Source organism: Triturus cristatus, chromosome 10, assembly GCF_964204655.1.
Source record: "Triturus cristatus chromosome 10, aTriCri1.1, whole genome shotgun sequence".
Taxonomy (NCBI): Eukaryota; Metazoa; Chordata; class Amphibia; order Caudata; family Salamandridae; genus Triturus; species Triturus cristatus.
In genome coordinates this window covers 406,971,471-406,996,619 of record NC_140593.1, presented here as the reverse complement: position 1 = coordinate 406,996,619, position 25,149 = coordinate 406,971,471, and the positions used below count along the sequence as shown (strand labels likewise).

At 48.0% G+C, this 25,149-nt stretch overlaps 1 protein-coding gene across 2 annotated transcripts in view; it reads left to right on the top strand.

The window, feature by feature from the left end:
* The window catches only part of PRTFDC1 (phosphoribosyl transferase domain containing 1), a 225,685-nt gene that overhangs the window by 59,159 nt on the left and 141,377 nt on the right, over positions 1-25,149 (top strand). For both annotated transcript variants that reach the window (XM_085631693.1, XM_085631692.1), the window contains exon 2: positions 1,086-1,192. In XM_085631693.1, coding sequence (XP_085487819.1) covers positions 1,086-1,192 — 107 coding nt within the window. The remainder of the gene's footprint in view (positions 1-1,085; positions 1,193-25,149) is intronic.

Here is a 25,149-nt window from a genome sequence, read left to right as displayed (position 1 = left end):
ACCCATCCGCCTCCCCGGGACCTGTATCTGTTCCAGCATTGTCTTACTTAGACACTAGACATGGACATCCTTTCTCTTTACTTCTTACACACTCTATCTTTTCCCATCATGGCGAAAAACAATCTGAGGATGGAGTGGATGCCCATGCGCACTGTTGTCCAGAGGAGGAGTCACCAATCTCGTGACCAAAGACTTCTTCCGAAGACAACAACAACCTGCAATCATCCGAGCCCAACACCAGATGGCGATCTTATCCTTAGTGTGTGGCTCTGCAGCTCTACATGCCAAGAACAGATGCATACTGGTAAGTAGCATATTCCTTTTCCCCCTTATCGGTAAATACTTAAAACAGTAAACATGAATCACTTGAAAACGTGTCTTAGGGCTGCCTTAATGATCCCTGACTAATAATTAAAGTACACAAAGACATAAAGGAATTTTTAAAAGTTAATACAGAGGATTTTTTTTTAACCCCTTCAGCGCTGCGCGGATTCCCCCGCGGTGCTGAAGGGTTCGAGCGCGGGCGGGGCCATGACGGAACGGTTCCGTCATGAGCACAGCTCAACCGATGCTCATGACGGAACCGTTCCGTCATGAGCATGGAAGGGGTTAAGGATCCCATCTGGGTCTTCTTGGGATCCTAAAATGTAAACAAATGGCCTGTATTCCACAGGCCTCAAAATCAGCTGGCTCCAGTTTGTCAAGCAACCTGGCAGACAAATGAGCCCTAGAGCCAAAAGCTAACCAGCGTCCCAGAAATACTGCTGACAACTAATCCCCATGGAGAGAGCAAAGAAAGAGGAGGAGTCAAGGAGGGGATTTGAGGTTATTGCCTAGCAAGGGCGTTCATTGGTGGAAACAAATGCATTATTGTTTTGCTTTCTATAACTCCTGGTTTTATGCAGTTGTAGTTTGAGTTAATGTTTCACATTATTTGCCACTATGTAAAGAATAGTAAACAAAGAGGCATTAAGAGAGTCCTCCTGCCTAAATGTAGAATCACTGTTGTGTAACTGAAACTGTATTTTTAGCAACCGTTCCATGACCTGAATTCAAGATAATCAGGTAGATGTTTTTTTTTTCAGATTCCTGATGATTGGCCTGGCTACAAGCTGGATTTATTTGTTTTACCACAGCACTACTGTGAAGATTTAAAATGCGTATATATCCCCCATGGTATTATAATGGATCGGTAAGTGGGCTTTTTTCATAACTGCTAATTTGCTACTTCAGCTATATTTTCTTAAAAACACTAATTACTAAAAACACACAAAATGCCCTGTTATGCTTCCGTGAATAGGGCGTTGTTGACATATTGTTTGCAATACCGCCGACTTGTACAATAGCTCTTGCATACAAAGTTCAGATCAATTATTGAAAATAATGAACAGTGTTCTGAATTCATATCAACTTACCTTGCTGACTCCTCTTGTATGCCAAAACTGCAAAAAAGTACCCCTGCTTCAACCATCATGTTCACCGTTTGTGCAGGATCCAAATTTTGTATGTATTTAAAATAATCGTTTGTTAAATCTCTCTTCTATTATCCACACAAAACATTTGCCTGAATTAAAATACCCCCCCCCCCCGGGGAGGAGCCAAGATGGCGACCGGAGCAGACGCTTGAGCGCCCGGCTCCGCCGGCCCTTGGCCTCGGACTATCATCCTGATTCCTATCCTCGCCGATTTTCGAGGTGCAACGTGCGCGACGACGCGCTGACCGCGCCGCCGCTTTCCCGGAGTCTGAGCCCGCCCGGATGCCGGAGCTCTTGGTGCCTTTGTTCTCCGCGCTGGACCCCTGCTCCATTGTGGCCTTGGCCGGCCCCCTGGAAGCTCCGCAGTCACTGGACCCCCGGCGCAAATCTGAGCCCCGCGGCCCCGATCCCGCCTCACACCACGGACTGTCGCCAGACGAGCCGGGGGAGAGACGCCCGGACACCTCCTTCACCTTTCACCTGACGGGCTGGAGCTATAGGGTAAGCCCCGGTGTGGCGGGTCTCCTGCCCCGCTCTGCGGCCCGCGCTGTGGAAGGCTGCAGACCCCCTTCTTCTATTGCCAGTCGGCTGCAAAGAGAGTCCGAGGGAGGGGAAGCGACTGTTGGCTTTCACCTGTTGCGGCGCAGACCTACGGGGAATTGCCTCCTTGTTACGATCCCCCCCCTGGCCACTGTACCGTTCAGCGGTAAAACATGGCGTTGATTGCCTGCTCGCTGCTGGGGGGTGATGCTCCGGTCTCGCCCGCTACCCGCTTCGCCCTCCCTCTACCAGACTCCAGCTCCACAGTGCCGTCCCGGATTGCTGCCGATGTGGGGGCGCAGCTTCCGCTGACATGCGGCTCCGTTTTGGCTGCCCTGCGGGACTTTCGTCTGCAATTGTGTGTTGGCTTGCAAACGCTGAGTGAGCGGTTCGACTCCATACTGTCGGCTGCGGGTCGTGAGCGCCCCGTTTGTTCTCAACAAGACGTGGGTCTGCCAGTGCTTCTGTCCTCTTGCGGGGACGCAACGACTGGGTATAACCGTGCTACACTGGTGTCTGCATCTGGCTTTCCCGGCACCCAGGATCAATCGATCTCCTGCTCAATTGTGGACACTTTGTTTCCCCGTTCATTGCTGCCTGCTTTGTTGTTGCCTGCCTCATCGCGCCCGCAAGAGTATCCAGCTGAGCGACACCTGACGTCCTCGAGGAACCGTTCACGGTGGCCTACGGCTTCTTTTATGTGGAACTCCTGTACTTTACAGGCCAGGTCTGGATTTTATATGGTGCACAAGGGGACCTCAATAGATGATCGGCGGCCATTTTGTGACTCTACTTCTCCATCTTCTCCCCGGCGGCCATATTGTCTTTGTCTGCACGGGCTGCGGGGCCTTCATGTGGGGGCTAGTCTAATCTTACGCCCGCGATCGGGCCAGGGCTAGATTGATTTCTATCACCATGGTTTCACGGATGGGCTGGACTGGGACTGGAACTGTCTGCATATGTTGTGCGCACTCGTCGCGAATTGTCTGCCTTCATTATATTGTTGTGACACGTTATCTTCACACGACCGCCTTTGTGTGTAGTGGGTTCTCAGTGTGTGGAGACGTAGTTGGCCGGTGGTTTCGGGCGCTCCGAGGTTACGTGGGCTCCTCCCCGCTTTCTTCTTTGTTTTCTTATTTTCTTTCCTTTATTCTTACTTTCTCTCTTGTCTATATTTCGGGTTCATTGGGCGACAGGCACTATGCTGGGGGGGGGGCAGGCCGTAGCCTCCGCATTGGTGTAGGGTGGGGGGGTAATTTACTGTTTCTTTTTAGTTCTATGGGCCCTTTTTTTTTTTTTTTTTTCTATGTCTCTGCGCTCTCCTTGTTTCCGATTCGGGGTCCGGGTGTGGGGTGGATTGAGTGGGGGCGGCTTTGGAGGGGTGCGTATTTACTCATGTGACTATCCTGTTATAGAACTGCATCGCCTCACTGTCTGAGATTTTCTATGGCCGTTTTTAATGATGTTGCTGCTCTCCCGTGTGATGAAGCCATCTTGCGGACTCGAATCTCCTTGGTTCTATCCTCTACTGACTTTTTCCTCGATAAAATTATTTTGAAAACCTTAAAATTAACCTTCACTTCTCCTTCCCCTGGTGTCAAGGATCTCTCCAGTGTATAACTCCTGAATCGTTGCTAATCTTGACCATTGATGCACAGGGGATGTAATGTTTGTCTCAGTGCTTAACCGTTTTGTGGCCGGCCTGATGGTTGTAGGCCCGTATTTGTTCTTTTAATATGCACAAATAAAGGGTTTATAAAAAAAAAATAAAAAAAAAAATACCCCAATAATAGTTTTCTTATGACTGTTTATTGTTGACAATATGTTGGTAGGTCAGGCGTCCACCTCCAAAATTAACCCAAGCGCTCCACCGGATAGGGAATCCAAAAGGCTAGATACATCCGGGACGAGGATATACTTTTCTGAAAGCTTAGCACTGCAGTCGGTTAACACTGTGTGCCTCTTAGGCTGATAGTCCTATACGATCTGGGACTCAGTTGCACAAGTGCTGCCTATGGTTTTGGGGGAGGCCCGAGCCATACACTCTCAATCAATTGCTGACAGAAAGATGCAGCCAAGTTAGGCATACGATGTGGGCTGGACATGACAGACTCTCTGGGCAGAGCAGTTTCTTCGTTGCTGGTTCTTGGGCGCCAACACCAGCTTGAGAACCTCGGGGATGTCCAGGTCTCGCTCATGGACATGCCGTTTAATAAGTCCGGTCTGTTTGGAGCGAAGACGGACACAGCGATGGAGCGCTTTAAGGGAAACAGGTCTAAAGCCTGGTCCTTGGGCCTTTCCATGGCCCCTTTCCAACCCGAGGCCGCCTTCCACCCCTTTCACGGCCACGGAAGGGGCTTTCAACCGCTTCTTTACCCTCCCAGCCACCATGGGCATCCGGTTTCACAATCTTTTGGTGGCCGAGTATGCGGTTCCGACAGACCACTGTGGGACAGGTAGCCTGAAGCCGGACCAGTTCACCACAGTCCCCTGGCAAACGCAGCCTCCAAATCCCTTTATTGCCCTCCGGCCATCATGGGCATCCAGTGGTGAGCAGGAAATGCCATCACCTGCACAACCGGAGGTCAGTAACATCAAAGTGTTGGGTTTTGTAGCTTGTGCAAAGGGGTTCCTCCCTTTTGTGACCAACCCCTCCACCCATGCCACCTGCTTACGACAGGACTGACTGAGGGCCACCTCTCCTTGCTCCTTCAGGAAGGACAGGCTTTTTAAAAATTTTATTTTAGGGCTTGTTTTCCCCATCGATATATTCCAGGTCTCGGTTACTGCCATTGACCCTTGCCATTATACATCCATAACCCTTGGATCATTTATCTTTACAAAGATTCCATCCTCACAGTGTAAATGATCTAGGGTATAATCATTGGAAACCCTTTTCTCTGTCTCTCCACCACTGCTCGAAAGGCACACACCATCTTCCTTTCTTCTCTCTGCATCTTACTTTGTCCAGTCTATTTTTGTATCTTACAGACGATACCAATTCATTTATCAATGTGTGTCCATTTTTTGCAGATTTCCCTCTGTGCTATTAGCATTAAGTAAAAAAAACGACTTTCTCTCCTCAGAGCCCATCCCTACCACTCCCAGGTAATCCACTTCAACACCATAGAAGACTAGGTTAAAGCTTACCTAAATCTCACTCTTACGGATCAATGACAGTACTTTACCCACACCACTCCAAAATCCATGAAGGTCTGGACATTTGAAAAACATTTGGATGCTGCTGCCGCCTCCCATCTACACTTTCTGGCTTTCGGCACCACATCCTTCTTAAATGTGGACATCATGGCTGATGTCCAAAAACATCTGCAGTGGGTGTAAAGTTGATTCTCTCTAAGTGTAGCAGGCGTCGCAACACCATAAAGCAAACTCAAGGATGCTTGCCATAAGTCTCCCATCTCCACCTGGGGCCCTTCACTCAGCTTTCATAGGGTTGTTTCCTTTTCCCTTCTGTAGCTGCCACTATCTGCCAGTACCATCTGGAGACTTCATTCTTCCTTTCTTCCTGTTCCATTTGACCTATGCCACATTCCGTCCACTTTTGGCTCTTCACCTATGATATCAACTGCAGATACTTACAAGGGGTCCCCAATGCACATTGTTATCTGTCTTAATTCTAATGCACAATCCTTTTAGCCAGTCTGGTTGCCCTGGTGAATCCTATACAAGGGCCAACATACTATAGAATGGTTTTCCCAAGACTAGTCAGTCCTGATATCATAGCCTAGCTGCCGACTGCAGAACCTGCAACCTCACTTTGAAAAAAAGTCTGGGTGAGCCAAATTTATGCTTGAAACTGGTTATGGCTAAACTACTAGCCACAAGTTGCAGTATACCTCCAAATATGCTTGCATCCAGCCTCCCAATCAGCATCCTCACATTTTTAAGCTGAAACGCCCACCACTAGATCTGAAAAAGTCTCCTCTGATCATCCTTTTCCTTAACCTCGTCCAGGATATCCTCCCCACCTTGTTACCCCAGACAAAGCTTATATTTCCCTGAAATCTTTTCACACTGTTCTTATAGAATAACTACTGGGGTTTGGTCTCCGAAAGTGGAGACGCTTTTGAATTTGGAACCACATTACGCTGGTTTGATGCTGGGACATCTACACAAGGAATCATTAGGGCAGGAGGGACTGCAACTGGACTGTCTGCAAACTTGTGCTGGCCTGGAGCTTGCCGCACTCCAGGAAGGGGACTATCACTTGGTGGGGTTTGCCTGGACGTTGCTTGCCCGCAGCGAAGTTCCAATGGTCGTTGCCTGGGTCCTGAAGTACTCTCCAAGGGTCAGTGAGCTGGACTCCTATCCACGAGATCCCAGGGACACAAAGGATCTCATTGTCTCCTCAAGATCGTAAGGACCGGCACCGGGTGCGGCAGAGACAGGTGGAATTGGTTTGGACAAGTACCATCCTGACATACACCATCATCACGCTGCGCAGGGGAGTGTGCGGGTAAAGATCAGCAGCCACCTGAAGTGTAGTAATGTGAGAAGTTCGAGGGCCCCTGTGCCCGCACCCAGGGGACCTGTGCTAGCTTGTGCTCCAGAGTGTGCGGTGTCCGAGGGATGCTGGAGGAACCTGAACCAGATGCTAAGACTGTCTTCGGCCTCCAGATTGGGAGGACGACAGTGCCCCACATTGCAGCCTCTTTCGGAGGTCGTTGGCTCCCTCTCCCTGGACCCACCCACACTGTGCTTTGTTGTGGAGAACACCGTGACGAGGCCCGAGGGGCTTTGTGTGCCTTGTGGGCACGTGCAGCTGAAGGTCCGGGTTTACGGCAGGTCACAACTCCGCTTGAGGGGAAAACATTTCTCCAGACTTGGAAGCACACAAGCATCCTGGTTCACAATCTTTTGACTATGGGGTGGATAGTGATCCCTCACTCATGCAGGCGCCGTAGGGCACCTCAAGGTCTAATCCGGATGGACGAAACTAAGTAACTGTTTCTTTCCATGTTAGGTTGTTCTGACTGTCTAGTCAACGGGGCGCCAGTCGGAGCAAAGTGTATTGTTAGGTGGTGGAGTTGAAGGACTGGGGCACGAAGCGTAATCAAATACCTGTGACTGTTTAACCTGTCTGATAATGGGAAAGTCCGACAATTGCATATAACTGTAAAGTGTATATACAATGTGTTTCGTTTTGATTTCCATAGAGAATTTTGACAATTGTGTCAACTGTCGAGTATATATATACAATGTGTATCTCGTTTTAATTTTAGTGTGTGTAATACAAAGACAAGGGTTTTATACATATTGTTTGTAGTCTTTGTGTGGCACACGCAGTGTGTTGCGAGGGTGGTGTTGTGCCAATACTTTACACTCGAGCCCTGAAGATAAGCCGACTGCTCGGTGCCATGCTACCATATGGTGAGCACAGGTTATCGGACACGTGTACCGTACTCATCCTATTTGGAACACTAGATTCTGACTAGCTTTGATTCATCCCAGCCAGCCCGAAACCACTGGGTCTAACGCTCTCCATGTGGGTATCTCCTGTATTAGCCTTTATTTCTGTTATATGACTCCTGATTAATTCTGCTTTTGTTTTTAATATACACTTTCAGGGCCTCCTGCAAGGCCTACAGTGAAGTTTCTACCTCTTGTCTTCTCCCAACCTCCAAAGGGCCTGCCTGTAAAACCCTATGCAGCTCTTCAATCCTCTGCTCCATATTAGTAATCTCAGCCTGCCTCTTCTTGTTCTGAGATTGTCACACAAGCAATCTGACCTCTGAGGAATCCCCTGTAAGCATCCAGAGTATATGGTTACTAGTTGTGCCAATATTCACAGAAGAACGAGAGTGACTGAAGGACCAGTGGCAAGTAGCGAAGTGCATGATTCCCAGGAGAAGCTAGGGGCTGGTGACAGTGTTGAGGTGGGATCCGCAGACATTTGCATAATATCTCCCTGGCGATGAAAAAGAGGCTTGAGATCTCGGTAGCTAATCATTGGGGGACACAGGAGACTTGTGAGGTACTTGAAAGAAAGTTGGATAGCCTGGCTCGGTGAACTGAGGCACTAGAGAAAGAAGTTAAGGTGCTCAGCAAGATAACGGAGGTGAATTCTACAGAGATTGCAAGGTTGAAGCAAACGGAGATCCTAGAGAAGACAGAGTTTAGAGAACAATGCGAAGAGAAACAATATATAGGAATCCTCAATGTAATGGAAGGTATAGAACGGGGAGATTTAACAGCTTTCGTGATGAATCTTTTAAAATGCATAATGCTACGTGGGGACTCAGATATTGATCTCTACCACGAAATTCAGAGAGTACATACTGACCCCTTTAACAGACCCCCCAGGATATAGCGGCATGGAATAGGAAATTTAGCGGCACAAATATGGAAATTTAGCGGCACAAATATGGAAATTTAGCGGCACAAATATGGGAATTTAGCGGCATTTTTGCGGCACTTTATTTTACTTATAATTTTGTTTTAGCAGAGTATTCCACTTTGAAATAGGCATGTTTAAAGTGTCTGCGGCTCTACGGAAGCACAGCTTATGTTTTACAGTCTACACTATGTAGTTTCTGGGCCACAGGTCAAAGAAATTAGCATTCTGAAGATCGTACGGGTGTAAATTTACTCATCTCCGGAATTCACAAAAAAAAAAATTTCCAACTACAGTGGGACACCAGACTTAGCTTTGCAAGCATTACCCGTGAAAACATTTGTCGATTCCATTTTCTCGTGCAAAAATGTACACACTTTTCTCATGAGAGACCCTGCAGAAGCAGTGAAAACGCACTTGCTAATCATGGAAAACTGCTCTCCCTCCAATGCAACCAACTAATCTTCTTCCCTATTCCATTTTTTTTGCAATTTTATATAGCGTGAGCGCGACTCGAAGACTTTTGAGTGCTCTACATGGGCATCAGTTACATTACAGAAGGTGATATATATAAATAATTTGCCCAGAATCACATGACGTTGTGCCGACGCCGAGACTTGAACTTGGTTCCCAGTTCCAAAATCGGCAGCTTTCGCCCTAATGCCACGTCCTCTCCCCCACTATGAAAAGGGAACACCTTTCCCATTGACGTAAGCAATTCACCGATAAGGAGTGGGTTTACCAAAATGGAAATTTCAGGGAGAGTATATGAGAGGAAAACCAGAATTCTTTCAAAATACATATGAGCATTTGCATGTGTAAGTCTGTCCTATGCACACATGTGGTTCTCAGATAAATGACATGTTTTCACGTGCTACGTTAGGCTGCCCACAACAACTTCTAGGGGTAAGTAAAATGTATTCTGCTAAGTAATCTCCCATTACAGTCCAAGTGGAACAATTCTCTCTTCAAGGAGCTAGAATTGTTGGATTTCCAGTAAGCATGCCGCCGCGCCACTAGTCTGTTCACTGACTTTGTCTTGTCATGATGTTATTCTGGTCGGAAGCAGGTCCAATGATTCACTTAAGGCTGTTCTTTTATCAGTCTTGTGTATTGCTGCCGTGCAATTGTGTTCTGACGCTGCGTCCAGATTGCAGTCACCCGGAAGAGTTGCTCTCTGTTTACATCAGCTCACAGGCAATTTCTGAACCGCACAACTCAGAGTAGGAGTTTTCATTAGAGAGCTGAAAGCAAGAGAACGGCACACTCTGCACGCTCCCCTCCTTCAGGTACATGTCTTTATTTAACTTACTTATCTACTATTGTAAACGTGCTGAAAATGAAACAAACCAGTCCTGTCTCAAATTACAAAATGACATTTTAGAAAGCTGCGTACTGAGCCGAAGTGCGCTGAGCACCCATCTGGCAGGAAGTTCACTTCACTTATTCGACCTTTTAGGCTCAACAGAATCCAAATAATGGGCACGTGCACACATTCACTACCGGCACAGTACTAAGCACACCTCCCAGGATCACATTTTCGAAATTTCGCGGGCAGTTTTGTAAAAATCGCGGCATTTTTACAAAACTGCCGATTTCGCGATTTTTTTGCAAATCGCGAAATCGCGAAATCCTGGAGGGTCTGCTTTAAGTTGAGTCAAGGGTGAAGAAAACCTAGGAGGATTTTGGTGAATTTTCTGACCTATAATGTAAAGGAGAAGATCCTGGGAGTGGGGCTCGTGTCCAAAGCACAGCAGTGGCAAGGTTTAAGTTTTAATCTACGTTCTGAACCTATCTATACAGACGCAAGATAGGCAATGGAAAGTGGGCAAATAAACATGTAATATGATGTTGAAATGTAATGAGGAACAAGTGGTATTTTGGGCCCCGCTGGATAAAGGCTTGCATTTACAACATTTAGATCATGTCAAGTAAAGTAGGGGGGAGGGCCTTCTAAGTTGAGGATGCACAAGGAGAAGTGAGGGGGTGGATGTAGGGGGTCACCAGGTGGGGAGCTTGAGGATGGAAAATGGGAAAAAAGGTCCTCAATTTACCATTATGTGTGCCGCCAAGTAGCCCATTGTAGATTTAGGAGACGATATGGAGGCAGGGAAAGTTTCGATTAGAATTGGGGTGAAGGTTAAATCATAGGGTCATTTCACATAATTTTTTACCAGGATTGTCAATGGGCTAAGAACCTGGAAGATGCAGCGCTAAGTAGTTCAGTATTTGGAAAAGTATGGTGCAGCAATAATTATCCTGCAGGACACATCTTACAAAGGACTGTATGGCGCTTTTTAGTAAACGGTACCAACAGATTAGGGATGCTGCATGATAGAGGTGGCGATCTTGGAGAAGGAGGGGTCTTATATAGGAATGGAGGATAGTAGGGTAGATGGAAAGTGGAGATGGGTTGTGCAGAAATTGAAAGTGCAGGTTGTAAGGACAGTGTGTGCTTGTTTCTATCATCCAATTGTAGACGATCTAGCCCCTTAAAAGAGCTCTTCATGAATTTATTGGACTATAGCTTGTTAGACCCGGGATCCCTGGTTGGCTGAGGTAGGTACCTTAGGTCAAGTAGGGACCCGCGTTCCAACGTCAGGGAAAGGAAGGTCACCTTTTTAGATAGCCCCGCTCACCCCCTCGGTACCTTGGCATGAGCAGCCAGGCTTATTTTCAAAGTAAATGTGTAAAGTATTCGCAACCACACCCACAATAATTCAATGATAACACCACAAATAGACTCCACACGAGTTTTGTAAAAACGAGTATAAACTTTATGTAAGAAGATATACGATAAGACCACACAATATAAAACCAACATGTGAGGTTGTGTAATATTTCTCCTGGCCGGTTGTTAGGCCAGCCAGCCCTTGTAAGTTCTGGCGATGTCAATGAGCACTTCTAAACATTCCCCTGTACTCTTAAAATCATATCATACAGTTGTAATGCTAGAATCAGATACTTTTGCAATGTAACAATACTGTAATGCGTAACATAGCAATCAGACACTCTGCAGTGAAAAGAATGCAATGCATAATGCAACAATCAGGCACTTTGCAAGATCAAATAATGCAATTGGTAATAAAACCACCAGATATGTTGTTCTGCAAAAATAAGGCAATGCATATACACTAATCAGGTAATTCGTTCTGCAGGAGAAATGCAATGCTCAATACGCTAAACAGGTAGATAGTTATTCAGAAACAATGCATTGCGTCATATGACAATCGTGTAGTTCGTTATGCAGATAAAAATTCCATGCATCATACACTAATCAGGTAGTTTGGTATGTAGGAATAATGCAATGCCTAATACTCTAATCAGGTACTCCGTAATACAGAAATGATGCAATGTGTAAACACGACAGTCATGTACTCCGTTCTTCAGATATGGAATAATGCGTAATACACTTAGGCCCTGATCACCGGGCCTTAGGCGGTCTCTCTGCCTCTCACAGTTGCCCTCCACACAGTACGATCTTAGCCCAAAGTGCAGCTTCGCACTCCGACCCTTGTACCACCACTCCTTTAGCGATACGGGCCGCGACATTAGCCGAAGCAAAGACTCGCGCTGCCAACACAAGAGAGGGGCCGAGAGCGTCTCCCTCTGTGCCCGCGCCCCGCCCCAGGAGTCGGCACACGTTACCTGGGGGGGCGCAAACTCACTCTCCTCTCCTCGTTTAGCGGCTGGGCCTCCAATGCAGCTTTGTGAAATGGCAACGGTGGCTTGGGCCAGCAACTCGGCTTCTCTGGGACTGCTGGTCCGGGTCGCTTTAACTACGAAGATCTCAGGCTGCCACAAAGCACACAGCATCGCTGAGTCCTACTTCACTCCGGGTGCACGATCACTGGGCACGCCACACACAAGTCTCCGGCTGCACGAAGATCACGCGCACAGTGTTGCTGAGACTCACTTTACTCCGGTGCACACGATAACCAGGCAAATCCTCACGAAGGTCTCCCGGTGCACAACGCACCCACACACAACGGCGATGAGACACACTTGGATTCCGATGCACGCAATAAGAGAAATCCTCACAAAGGTCTCACGATGCACACAGCGGCGATGAGACTCACTTGTACACACACAATCACAAGGAGACTCCTTCGAGGGTCTCCGGCTAGACAGAGCACACGTACATAGCGTCTCTGAGACACACTGGACTTCAGGTGCCACGATCACAGGGCACGCCTTACGAAGATCTCAGGCTAGACAGAGCACACGCACACAGCGTCTCTGAGAGTCTTCTTTGGAAACTTTTGTGTTCCTGTGTTTCCGAACAGGGAGCCAGCTCACCTCAGGCTCTTGGGGATAGTTACTTGAGGACACAGCACACCGCAAAGTCCTTCAAGCAGGGGGACACAGCACACAGCAAAGTCCCTTTAGCCTTTCCTTTGTTGAAACAGCAAACTGCAGGCCAGCCCCAGATCACACACAAGACCAGTCCTATCCTTCAGTCTCTTCAGTTGTTTCTTCTGTGGCAAAGGTCCTCTTGACCACGAAGTAGCTCCAGTCTTATTCACACTTGATCAAGCCATTCTCCAAAGTTCAGGGGCTTCAGCTCTCATAGTTATACCCCTCAATGGCTTTGAAGTCTTTGTGCTTCAGTGGGCACTGACCCCTGTTCAAACCAGTTCTGGGTGCCTCCCTGCCAGTGACACCTTTCTTCCTTTGATTAGTGTGGGTCTGGATTCTCATTCACTCAGCAGGAGATGGCCCAATTGTTTTATAGCAGCTACCCAGGCCTCTTCACCTCTAGGGGCTTCTCTTCCCCCTACACTCCAGATCCAGGGCAGCCTGTTGTTGTCTCTCCTCCTCCCCTGGGTCAAGACATTCCCCATATCCTATCGCTTTCAAATCCAGACAGTAAATCCACAGCTAGGCAGAGACACACAGAAATGTCAGATCACAAAAACACAGCCACTTCTAAAAGCGTGGCTTCTAAACACACAATGCAAAAACTATCTACATAAAAATATGTGTTATTACATTGTGCGTTCAGGCATACTAAACTTCACCTTTCCATCTTAAGCCTTTGGGAAGATAGGCTGGAAAACATATTACCCAGCCTTCCCATTCTGTCCTATGGGCAAAATGGCCTTTCCACAGTGAAAAATGAAATGGAGATTATTTCACTGTCAGGACATGACACACACCTTAGTACATGTCCTACCTTTCACATGCGCTACACCCTGTCCAGGGGGTACCCCATACCTACCATAGGGATGTCTGAGGTGCACAGAAAGGGAAGGGTAAGGTCTAGCAAGTGAGTGCACTTGACAGAACAACATGGCAGTTTCACAAACTGCGCACAGGCCCTGCAATGGGAGGCCTTAGTTCCCTTTTTAGGTCTCGCCTGACCCAGTGCTTGGGCGCTGGTCTGGCGAGACCTTAAGTGAAAGCTTCAAAAAATGCTACCGCCGGCTACAGCTTGCAGTGCATGTGCGCGGGCGCGCGCAAGCTGTGGCCGGCGGTAGCATTTTTCCCCCCAGTTTTTTAGCCAGCTTGCTAGAACGAGCAACAAGCACGCACGCTTGCGCGCGCATCCCTTGCGTGTTTTAGCGCATCATCGCGATCACTTTCGCTTTCACAGCGCTCGTGATCGTGATGAGTTTTGTGGCCGATGCTTGTTTCCTCCAGTTTCCTCCTTTTTAGTTTTATTTATTCTAGTTTGCGTGTCGCCGCTCTCTTCCTTTGCCCATCCAACCTCCATTTTTGTTCTTCCTTTTTCATGAAATCTCCTGCCCCCTTTCCACCTAGTGTGCTTCCTTCCCCTCCCTTGTTCCTCCCCTCCTTCCCGTATGCACCATGCAGTCCTTCCGCGTCTGACCTCTTTCCCCACATTTCTACCTGCTCCGCCTCTAATCCTATAACCACCCTCCCCACTTTGCTGTCTCTTTCTACACGTGGTCTGTCTCATTTCCCTCGTTCTCTGGCTGCCTTTGTCCCAGCACCTCCTCATGCACACCACCACACGTCCCTCTCTTAACCTCTCTCACGCTCCTTCTCTCCTACGTCACTCCCCCTCATTATACCATGCCATTGCACCTACTCCTCTACCCCCATCTCAGCCTACGTCTCACTTCTTCCACATCATTACTTCCGCAGCCCTCCCTTTGCTCCCTCTCACCACCTTTACGCATCTTCAGGTGCACACTCATAAGTGTGCACACACTCTTTTCATGCCCTGTACTCCCTTTACTCGTGTCCCCTCTAGAGCAGCACTCTCTTTTAAAGTTCTCTCCTCCACTTTCTTCCTTTCCATCATATTTCTTACAATATCCCACCCTTGAGCCCCCTCCCTCACTTTCTTTTCTTCCCTTATTACGCTTCCACATTTCATTCTTTCACCTCTTCCCTCTGCGCCTCACGGCCTTCCTCTTCTCCTCTCCACTATTCCCTCAGAAGCCTCTTCTCTCCCTTTTCCTATGCTTACTCCCCCACCCTTCTCCCGCCCTTCACTCCCTTCACTTCTCCAGCCTCCGTCTCATCCTCTCATCCGTATCTCATTGTTTTCGTCTCCACCGCCATCGTCTCATCTGTATCTCGTTATCTTCTCCACTCTCGCCTCATTGTCCTTATTTTCTCTCCCTCTGCTTATCCGTACTCATCTCCTTCATTCATTCATTCATTCATTTATTTATCTTTATTTCGGTCGCTCGGACCATAAAAGAATACACAAAAATACAATAAAATCATACAATAATTAGAATTATAGTTCAGTTAAAATTTGAGCTTTACAAAATTAAAATAAAGCATCACATTGGTTCATCTCCTGTAACAATTTGAGGTGACGCATACGAGTAAACCACATAGACGTTAAAAATTTGGATACAGCAAAGGCGATTGGGGCCGAAAGATCTGTCTTCAATATTCTAAAAGCAGAAGTGTACTGTCTAAAGCCCAAATTTTTAAGAAGAGGGCGAACCCAATAGATCCTTGCTCTTCGGTACACTGGACAAAAAAATATGACATGCAAATCCGTCTCTTGTGTGTGCTTGCAAAAAGGGCATAGGGCTGTATGGTCCGAGTGTACCCAAAGTGCCGTGTGCGCCCTAAGAGGGAGGGTATTATAGCGCCATTGCAAATAGAGCTTCCTTGTGAGTAACGGGCCCATATCATTGAAAGTCAGCTCTAGATGGTAAGAGTCTTTAGAGGCCAAAAATTTAGCGGTATGGGACCCCTCCCGCACATTCATTATGGCCTTTCGTAGGCAGTACTCATAATAGGCCTTTGTTATAAGTTTGCGTGAGACCCTGGGGCATGCAGTCTCAGGGTCGTGCCACAAATCTGATCTATCTAGTAGCTCACAGGTATGCTTTATATAATTTAACCATGGTATTTGTATATTCTTGTAGAGACGCAAGATCTCTATCGACTCCGCTCTATATTTGGAGAGTTCCGGTGAAGACCAGATTTTGCACCAAAAGGTCAAGGGTTTTAGGCCTAGCTCCTCTGAGATTGGTCTTAGACCCAAATCTAGTCTAAGTGGCAGAAGAGGTGTGCTTACAGGCAGAGCTGCCAACTGCCTGAGAAAAGTATTCTCCGTTACCTGAAGCTTCTGCGTTGGCGTGTGCCCCCAAATTTCTGCTCCATAAGTGACAGCCCCCCTGGCCTGCACTTTATAAATTTTATACGTGGGCCGAAGGGCCTGTAGGTCAGTCCTTTGGTCATCCTGGCAATTCCGCCCACCAGCTGGGTCAATTGCAAATTTGCCCTTGTTTTGTGTGGTTCCCAGGTCATGGACTGATTAATAACTATCCCCAGATATTCAAAGGTGTAGACCCTCTCTAGTCTAGAGGACCCTATGGTAGGGCTCGCGCGTGTAGTGGGGGGCGGGTTGAAGATCATGTATTTGGTTTTGGCAGCATTGCTCTCCAAACCTCGATCCACACAAAAACTCGCGAACCTATCCAGGACCCGTTGTAGACCCATAGGGGATTTGGAGAGCAGCAGGGTATCATCCGCAAACATGAATGCGGGAACCCTGCTGCCGTCCAACTTTGGGGCATCGATGTTACTCAGGGCGTTAAGATGGTTTATAACCCCGTTGACAAATAGACAAAAAAGGGTCGGAGCAAGGACACATCCTTGTCTAACCCCCCTGTCAACGGGGAAAGCGTCCGATAAAGTACCTCCTCTTCCACATCTTACCTTGGCAAAATTTCCCTGATGCAATCTTCTCAAAATTGAGAGAATGTCATCAGGGATTCCCAGGTCCATTAACACTGCCCATAATTTATCCCTGGGCACCAAGTCGAAGGCCGCACAAAGGTCCACAAAAACTGTGTAAAGACTGCCGCCCTCGATCAGCACCGTCTTCCAGTATAGAAGATTTAGGCGGAAGATTTGGTCGGTGGTGGAAATACCTCTTCGGAAGCCCGCTTGGTAAGGACTCATGATCGCCGTATCTTCAATCCATTCCTGGAGGCGGTTTAGGACTAGTCTGCCAAAGATCTTCTGTGGCACATCTATAAGACTAATAGGTCTGTAGTTGGCTGGGAGCAGAGGCGAACCCTTTTTAAAAATTGGGACAATCTCTGCGCCCAGCCAAGTACCTGGCATAGCCATGCCTCCCAGGATGGCATTAAAGAGAATCATAAGAAAGGGGGACCAGACATCTGGTTCCTGCTTAAACAGATCACCCGGCAGGCCATCTAGCCCTGGGGCCTTTCCTGATGCGAGTCCAAGAACAGCAGCACGTACCTCCTTGAGTGTGAATGGTTCGCCAATCTCAGCCGGGCAGTGAGATTGACTAGAATTTGCCCTGGCATCCTCAGGTAATTTATAGAGGGATTGAAAATGATCCTGCCATACCTTAGCTGAAATATTAGGTTCTATGGCGGATATCAATTCCTCTGAGCCTGTGTTGACACAGCGCCAAAATTTGCGCTAGTCCGCACAGGCGAGAAAATTGGTGAGTCTAGTCCATTTATTGTGTTCCCACTCACTTTTGGCATTAGAGGTCAAATACTTATAAACTAATCGCCTTGCCCTGATGTCCTCACTGCCCTTTCCTTCTTTTATGGATCTCAGAAGATCAGTTTTTGCCTTACGGCAAACATCATTATACCAGAGAGGGCCAGATGTCTTTCCATTAGACCTGGTTATTTTTTTAGTTAGAAATTCGGAAAGGGTTTTGGCCAGGGCAGCATGTAGCTGTCCCAGTTGGGGATAGATGTCCGGGGTAGAGCCTTTTATCATAAGCACCTCAACCTTTTCAAATAAGGGCACTACCTGTGCATATAGGCTGGGTAACTTGGCCGGATGGGAAGATATTTGCTCACACCTCACTCTACGCCGGTTATTCTCAAGGACCAAGCTCTCCTCAATTGGCTTCCTTAGTTTCCCCCTGTCCATAAGACCATGATGGCTATAATTTAGTTCAAGGGGATTATGATCACTGTCGTCCCTGTTAGTGACCCAGAAATCTTTGATGTATGACCTGGAGGACAAAGGGACCATAACATAGTCCAGCCTTGACTCACTGCCCATCCTGTTAAAAGTGCATCTTGCCGGGATGTCGGAATTAAACCTTCCATTGCAGGCCCGGAGGCCATATTTCAAGGTTAAGGAGGTAATTTGTAGGACCAGGGGGGACCAAGTTTTTGGGGCCGGAGCCTGTGGAGGCTGTATATGCCACAGAAGGTCCTCCTCCATGGCCAAGCCTTCCATGGTGCCTAGGAGAGGCTCATAGTGGCAATTGAAGTCACCTCCTATGAGATAGGGGGTGCCCTCTGTTATGGCATTCAAAACCAGGGCAAGCTCCGCAATAGTGGGTGACTCCTGAGTGATGTTAGTTGGCCTGGAATAAATATTAATCAGCAGAAGACTTTGGGCATTTGGCCATTCCAGCAATACAGCAAGAATGTCTGCCGTGTTAGTAGGAAGTACATCAGCCCTGCAACCCAGGTCGGTAGCCACCCATATTGAAAGGCCGCCCGAAGGGCGCCCTCTTTCCCTCCAGGATGCGTGTAATGAGAATGTTGCAAAACCCGTGTGGGTGATGTCTTCTCTTGCCCACGTCTCTTGGAGGAGACAAATATCTTTCTGCTCAATGAAAGAGCTCCAAGACGGGTCATTCAGTTTGTTTGCTAAGCCCGCCACATTCCAAGATAAAATCCTAAGGGGGGGGGGGGGATTTTTTTCTGCGGGGGATGGACTTGGGTGTACAACCTCTTTCAAGTCCATCCTCGGATAGTGGGTTGGACCATAATTACTACCATGAATAATCCACTCAGATGGTGTAGTAGAGGTAGAATGAGTGATCCCTAAGCCACCCTCTCCATTAGTTTTAGTATACAGAGAGTGCTCCTTCTGTTTGAGAAATACTGATTGGCTGTTGACTGCTTCGTTCTTATTTTTGATCGTAGCACCACCACCCTCTGGCGCCGACGGTCAATCCACCATGTCTAGAATACTATAACGGTTATGGGTTGAAGCGTAATCTTGCCGAGGGCAGCCTATAGTCAGGTACTCCCTACCGGCCCCTTGGCCCCTACTCCCATTTCTCCTAGATACAAAATCCCATCCTTCCTCAACTTGTTCGATAATTGTGGGGGGATAGAAGAATGAAAGGGGGAGGGGTTGGATAGAAGACCCTGATGTAATGTGCGGCCAGCTGCATATGTGTGATACTGTGCGAGGGTCCCTGAAATTAATCAGTACACAGTCACCCTTTATTGTTTTTTTGGTTTTCCCAAGCCACGGAAGTCTCCTCACCGTGAGGACCTCGCTGTTAATACCTAAGGGAAGAGGCCTGTTTTTTGAGAGCCAGTGAATGACTTTGTTTTCCAGGGCCACCACTGGCTCACTATTGGGTAATTTTAGTTCGGGAACACCCACTAGAATAACTGTGTATGGAGCTGACTCGAGCGGCAGATTAACTGGCCTGTGTCTGGTATCTTGACCCTGGATCCGTGTTGGAGATAGTGTTGACATATCACAGGGGCTAGGAATGGGTTTGCGAGATGGATTCGCAGGCCTAGATATTTGGGAGGGGGATGGTCTGGGAGGGTAAGGATGAGCAAACTTTTGTAGACCTATTGTTGTTGTTGTACATCTTCCTCATTGCTGTCCTGTTCCTTGCTGCTCAGCCATGAGTGATGTCACTTGGAATGTTGAGTGTGGGGGACTGGAGGAGTTGGCAGTTGGAAGAGATGGGGCTGAGCAGCAGGGAGGCTGCTCCTGGTGGGGCTTTACAGGGGCTTTACAGGGGCCTAGCTGAGGCCTTACAAGAGATCTACATGGACTTTGTGACTAACCAATAAACCTATAACTTGTTCTAAGCCACCTGTCTACGAGACATCTTTAATTATTACACATCCCCCGCCCTAGGGAAACTAACTGAATTGGTACACACCACCATCAAAACATAGAAATAGGGGAAAAACGTCACCCTATGTAATAATGAAGGATGTCTTGTAGAAAGGCCGCTTAGAACAAGTCGTAGGTTTATTCATCAAGCTACAAAGGTCATATATATAAGCTCATTAGATCTCTTGTAGAGCCCCACCAGGAGCAGCCTCCCTGCTGCTCAGCCCATCTCTTCCAACTGCCAACACAACAGGTTATAACACACAGCCTTCCCTGGGTAGGGGTGCTGACGTAGAATTCATGTTTGCACTAGCTATTTTGGAAGCATTCACTAGCTTGTCAATTCCCTTTTGGAGATTAGTTATGCATGATTCCATTTTTGCTAGACGATCTATTAAGGGGGTGAGCATTTCATTCATAAGGGATTTTATGTCGATGAGCGAAAGACCCTCCACCCGTGGTGTAGTGTTTAGGCTAGACGGTCTATTGGCCTGGATTAGAGGTATATCCCGCCCCATACAAGCCACGCCCTGATGGTTTATTCCCCCCCCTGGGGTTGTACTTAGGGATCTTTGGCCTGCACCCTCCTACAGTTTGAGCCCTTCTTTTTCCTTTGGGGATTGCTCCCTCCCGGTCCCCCCTGCGATGGCTGTATGATTGGGTTAGTACTATCAGTAATAAGTGCGTCAGTGGCAATATCTGGTTTGCGAGTAGGTTGGGCAGTGAGAGGCCTGGGAAGTGGAAAGGGTAGTATGTTAAAATCTACCGGGGCAGAAATATCGCAGTCTATAATGGATAAAGTCGAAATGTTTGACTCCACTGGTGCCAGGGTTCCAAGTTCATCCCCCACATCAGGGGTATCAGTTTCTAGCAGTTGTGCTGGAGAGTTAGCATGTTTTAGGGGTCCCAGTGACGATCTTCTGACCCAGTCTATTTCGAGAGAAATACGCCTCTCTAGAGTTGTAATATCATCAATCAGCAAGGAGCCAGCCTTGGCAAAATATAAGTCCAAAGTACCTGTAGGCTTTGCTGCAATCTGCGCCGTTATGCTCTGGGTTTCTCTGGCAGACATGATGGGTAGTCTATTCCTCGATCCTTGCCTGGGGGATCTCGAGCGGACAGGGGGTTGGCCCTGTCCCTGCCTCTCCCGTGCTCGAACGGCTTCAAACGGCCCGCTCTTCGCCCCGGACTGCGTCCCGCTCGCGCGAGAGAGGGAGGGAGCAAAATAGAAGAAGTAATCAGGGGGAGGGGTCAGGAAAAGGACCAGGTGCGGCAAATGAATCCAGCAGCAAGGCGCCCTGGTCCTCGCAGTCCCGCAATCAGAGGGTAGTCAAGCACGTCCCCTCCGCTCCTCAAGCAGCAAAGAAGTTCTCCGTGGCAGCCCCAGTTGGGAAGTCAGAGTCCGAGCCTACGAGCGGCATCTCCTTCTATTCTCCCTCACCCCTCTTTCTCATCTTCTGATGTTCTTTTCTCGCCTTGCAGCATCCTTCTACCCCTCTACCTGCGTAAAACCCTTCTCTTCTCCCCACCTCTTTTATTCTCTCCCTGCTCGCTTCTAGCACGTTTTCCGTCCCCACCGCCACATATTCATCTACTCTCCCCCCTCTCCATCCTCCCTTCTGAACTCTTTCTGGCCTCACCCCGTCCTCGCACCTTATTTCCTTCAGGACAGTCTGGATGCTTCACAGCTCAACTGCCTCGCTAACCCCCCCCCCCCACCTCCTCATCTCTTTCTTGCCCCCTCTCCAGCCTCCCTCTTCTCTGGCCTCACTTCCCTCCCTGCCCTCCACATCTCTTTCTTGCCTCCCTCCTCTCCAGCCTCCCTCCCCTCTGGCCTCGCTGCCCCTCCACCCTCCTCATCTCTTTCTTGCCCCCTCTCCAGCCTCCCTCTCCTCTGGCCTCGCTTCCCCCATCTCTCTTTCTTGCCCCTCCTCTCCAGCCTCCCTCCCCTCTGGCCTCCCCCTTCTCCCCATCTCTTTCTTGCCCCTCTCCAGCCTCCCTATCCTCTGGCCTCGCTTCCCCATCTCTCTTTCTTGCCCTTCTCCTCTCCAGCCTCCCTCCCCCCCATCTCTTTCTCGCCCCCTCTACAGCCTCCCTCTCCTCTGGCCTCGCTTTCCTCCACATCTCTTTCTTGCCTCCCTCCTCTCCAGTCTCCCTCTCCTCTGGCCTCGCTACCCCCCCCCCCCCCCACCCTCCTCATCTCTTTCTTGCCCCTCTCTTCTCCAGCCTCCCTCTCCTCTAGTCTCATTCCACTCCCATCTCTTTTTAGTTTCTTTCTTCCACCTACATCCTCACACTTATCTCAGCCACTCCCCCCTCTTCTCTCCACCTACCATCCTTTTCTCCTGGTCCTTCTCTTTCACTCTTTATTCTCTCACCTCCCCATCTCTTTCCTGCCCCCTCCCCATGCTTCTCCATTTCTATTTTCTTTTCTCTCCTTCCACAGCTTCTGCTCTTCCTGTACTCGCCCCTCCCGATCCTGCCTCATCTTATCACCTTTTAGGTCTCCACCCTCCATCTTCCTCTTTTTCCATCGATGTTCACTCGCCTCCCCCCGTCCTTCTATCATCTTTAGATCCCATTTCATCTCCTCTAGTATGCCCCCACTCTCCTTCCCCCTATCTAGTCCCCTCCTAAATCCGACACCTTCCTACTGCTGTCCTCACTTCACTTCCCCTTCACTTTCTCTTCTCTCACATTCTATCCCCACTGAACCTCCTGTTCTCTGTATCTCTCTTTGCCTTCCTGGCACACTTCTCACTAATTTTACATCCCCTTTCCTCTTCTTTCCTCCTTCCCTACTTCTGCCCTCCCCAATCACCACAACCACACACAACCACAACCACACACACAATAACACAAACACACAACCACACACACCACCACACACAACTACAACTACACACAAAACCACAACACACAACCACACACACAACCACAACAACACACAACCACACACAGAACCACAAACAACCACAACCACTCACACACAACCAACCACAACCACACACACACAACCACACACACACACAACCACAACCACGCACACACAACCACACACACACAACCACAACCACACACAACCACACAACCACCCTTACCCCCCCACACACACACACAACCACACACACAACCACACACACAATAACACAAACACACAACCACACACACACACACAACACACACACACAACCACAAACAGTTTTTTTGGCTGTCAGCATAAATACGTTGTCACCAAACACGATGAACACCTTGGGAATGTTTGGGAAGTCACCCCCAACTTTGAAACCACTTGCTGTTGCAGAGTGTGTGCCGTACACATGGCAATACCTTGACACAGCGGACTGTTGCAAGGAATGCTTTGAGCCTCGTGTGCATTAGTTCACCCCGTCTTGGCGCTGCATAAAAACAGGTTACCCACTGTCCAGCATGAAGCGAGACATTGTGATCGGGTCTGGAGATGCTGTTTAGCAATCTGCTTAGAACATTGTTTTTCATTTAGGGAATTAAACATAAAAGGAGCACTGGCAACGCTGATAAAATGGATTTCATTTTGAGTAGTGACTAAAACTTTAAAAAAACCTGCAGTACTGAAACAAGCATTTGCAATGCAATAGGTCTCGCGTTTGCAAAAGTTTCAGCTATTGTCATTGTTCATGACAATGCCTTTTTTATCTATTTTATAAAACAAACACATAAATAAATGGCATCATATACAATGCCAATAGCTAGTGTTGCATTATTATTAGCAATGCCAACTGCTCACACTTTTATAATGTGAGACCTATTGCATTGCAAATGCTTGTTAAGGCTACTTGTGTGGGTGGCACAAATAGTGCTGCATGCTCAGTTGTAGCATTTGCATTACCAGCCCTGAAACACATAGTGCACTTTACTAGGGACTTTACTAGTAAGGCAAACATACCATTCATGACCAACCAATTACCATTACTTTATACAGGGAACACTTGCACTTTGACACTAGTTAGCAGTGGCAAAGTGTCCAAAGCATCTAAGTTGGCAACACCATGTCAGAAAAAAGGTCTAGGGGAAAAGTAAAAAGTTTAGGGACTTTAGCCAAAAAGGTCCAAGTCCTAAATAGCTCCACTATAGCGATAGGCGATTTTAATGTCCTGATGGGTAACAAATTAGACAGGTCAATGGCTCGTTCTCAGGTACACTCTTCAAAATCCCAATCATTCCTATCCATTCTGATGAAAGACATGGGGTTGTGTGATGTCTGGAGACTGAGGTCAGGTGCCCCAAGAGGGTTTACTTTCCATTCCAAAAAATATGGGCATTCCTCTAGTTTAGATTTGTTTTTATTGGATAGGAAGTAGGGAATGTACAGTGTAGAGAGCATCCACATTTCAGATTGCAATAGTATACCTGGAATTCAAGGTAGCTAGGCAGTGACAAGCAAGGAAATGGACTATGGATTGGAGGGTACTCCATATGGAAGGTGCAATTCAAAGGCTGTAAAGCTACTCCCAAGTTTTTTTTATGTGAATATTGTCACAACTAGGAGGTGCAGGCTGAATTACCCAAGGGAGACATGAAGAAGGTGCGGGCATCAAAAGTAGGTTGTCGTTGTTATTCCCTCTAATTTCTGGTGCCCAATAATTGACCGAGGCCTTCATCCATCCTAGACCTGCACCTTCTAAATCTTTTCCTGAAAAAGAAGCAATTCAAAATGCTCACTCTCGCACAAGTCCTGTCTGCCTTGGACACAGGATACTGGTTGGTAGTATTGGAATTGCAAGACACGTATTTCCACATCCCCGTCCTGCCTGACCACAGACTTTAAATATGGTTCACAGTGGGCCAAGAGCACTTTTAGTTTGCCAGGCTCCTCTTTTGCCTTATCAGCGCTCCTCATGTGTTCTCTGCCTTTACAATTGGTTGTTGAAGGCTGACTCGCCCTTCCCACCTCCAGACTATGGGGAACCTCGTGCACTCGCTGAGGTCGACTATCAACATGCCGAAGTCACACCCGACGCCCTCTCAGACTCTCCCCTCCATCTGACCTGTTCTGGACACTGTGCAGTTACGGGCCTATCCTCCTGAGCAGCGAGTCCAGGATATTCAAGATATGATACTGATGTTTCGGTCTCTATCCTGAATTCAGTGAAACTGACTGTGAGGCTGTCATGGAATCCTGCATCCTGTGTGTTACTCAGGCCCGTTGGCATATCTAGGCTCCGCAGTGGGACCTGAAGGCCCAGTGGGTGCAGCATCAGAGGAATCTCTCCGATATGGTCCTGATCTCGAAGGGAACTGAGAAAGATCTGCAGTGGTAGCTTATGAACTGCAATTGGGTCAGTGGCAGACCCCTTTCACTTTCCCAACCGTAGAAAACTGTAGTGACCGATGCATCACTCCTGGGCTTGGGTGGCCACCTGGGAGAGGTGAAGATCAGACGGTTCTGGTCTCCGGCGGAATCCAAGCTACACATCAACC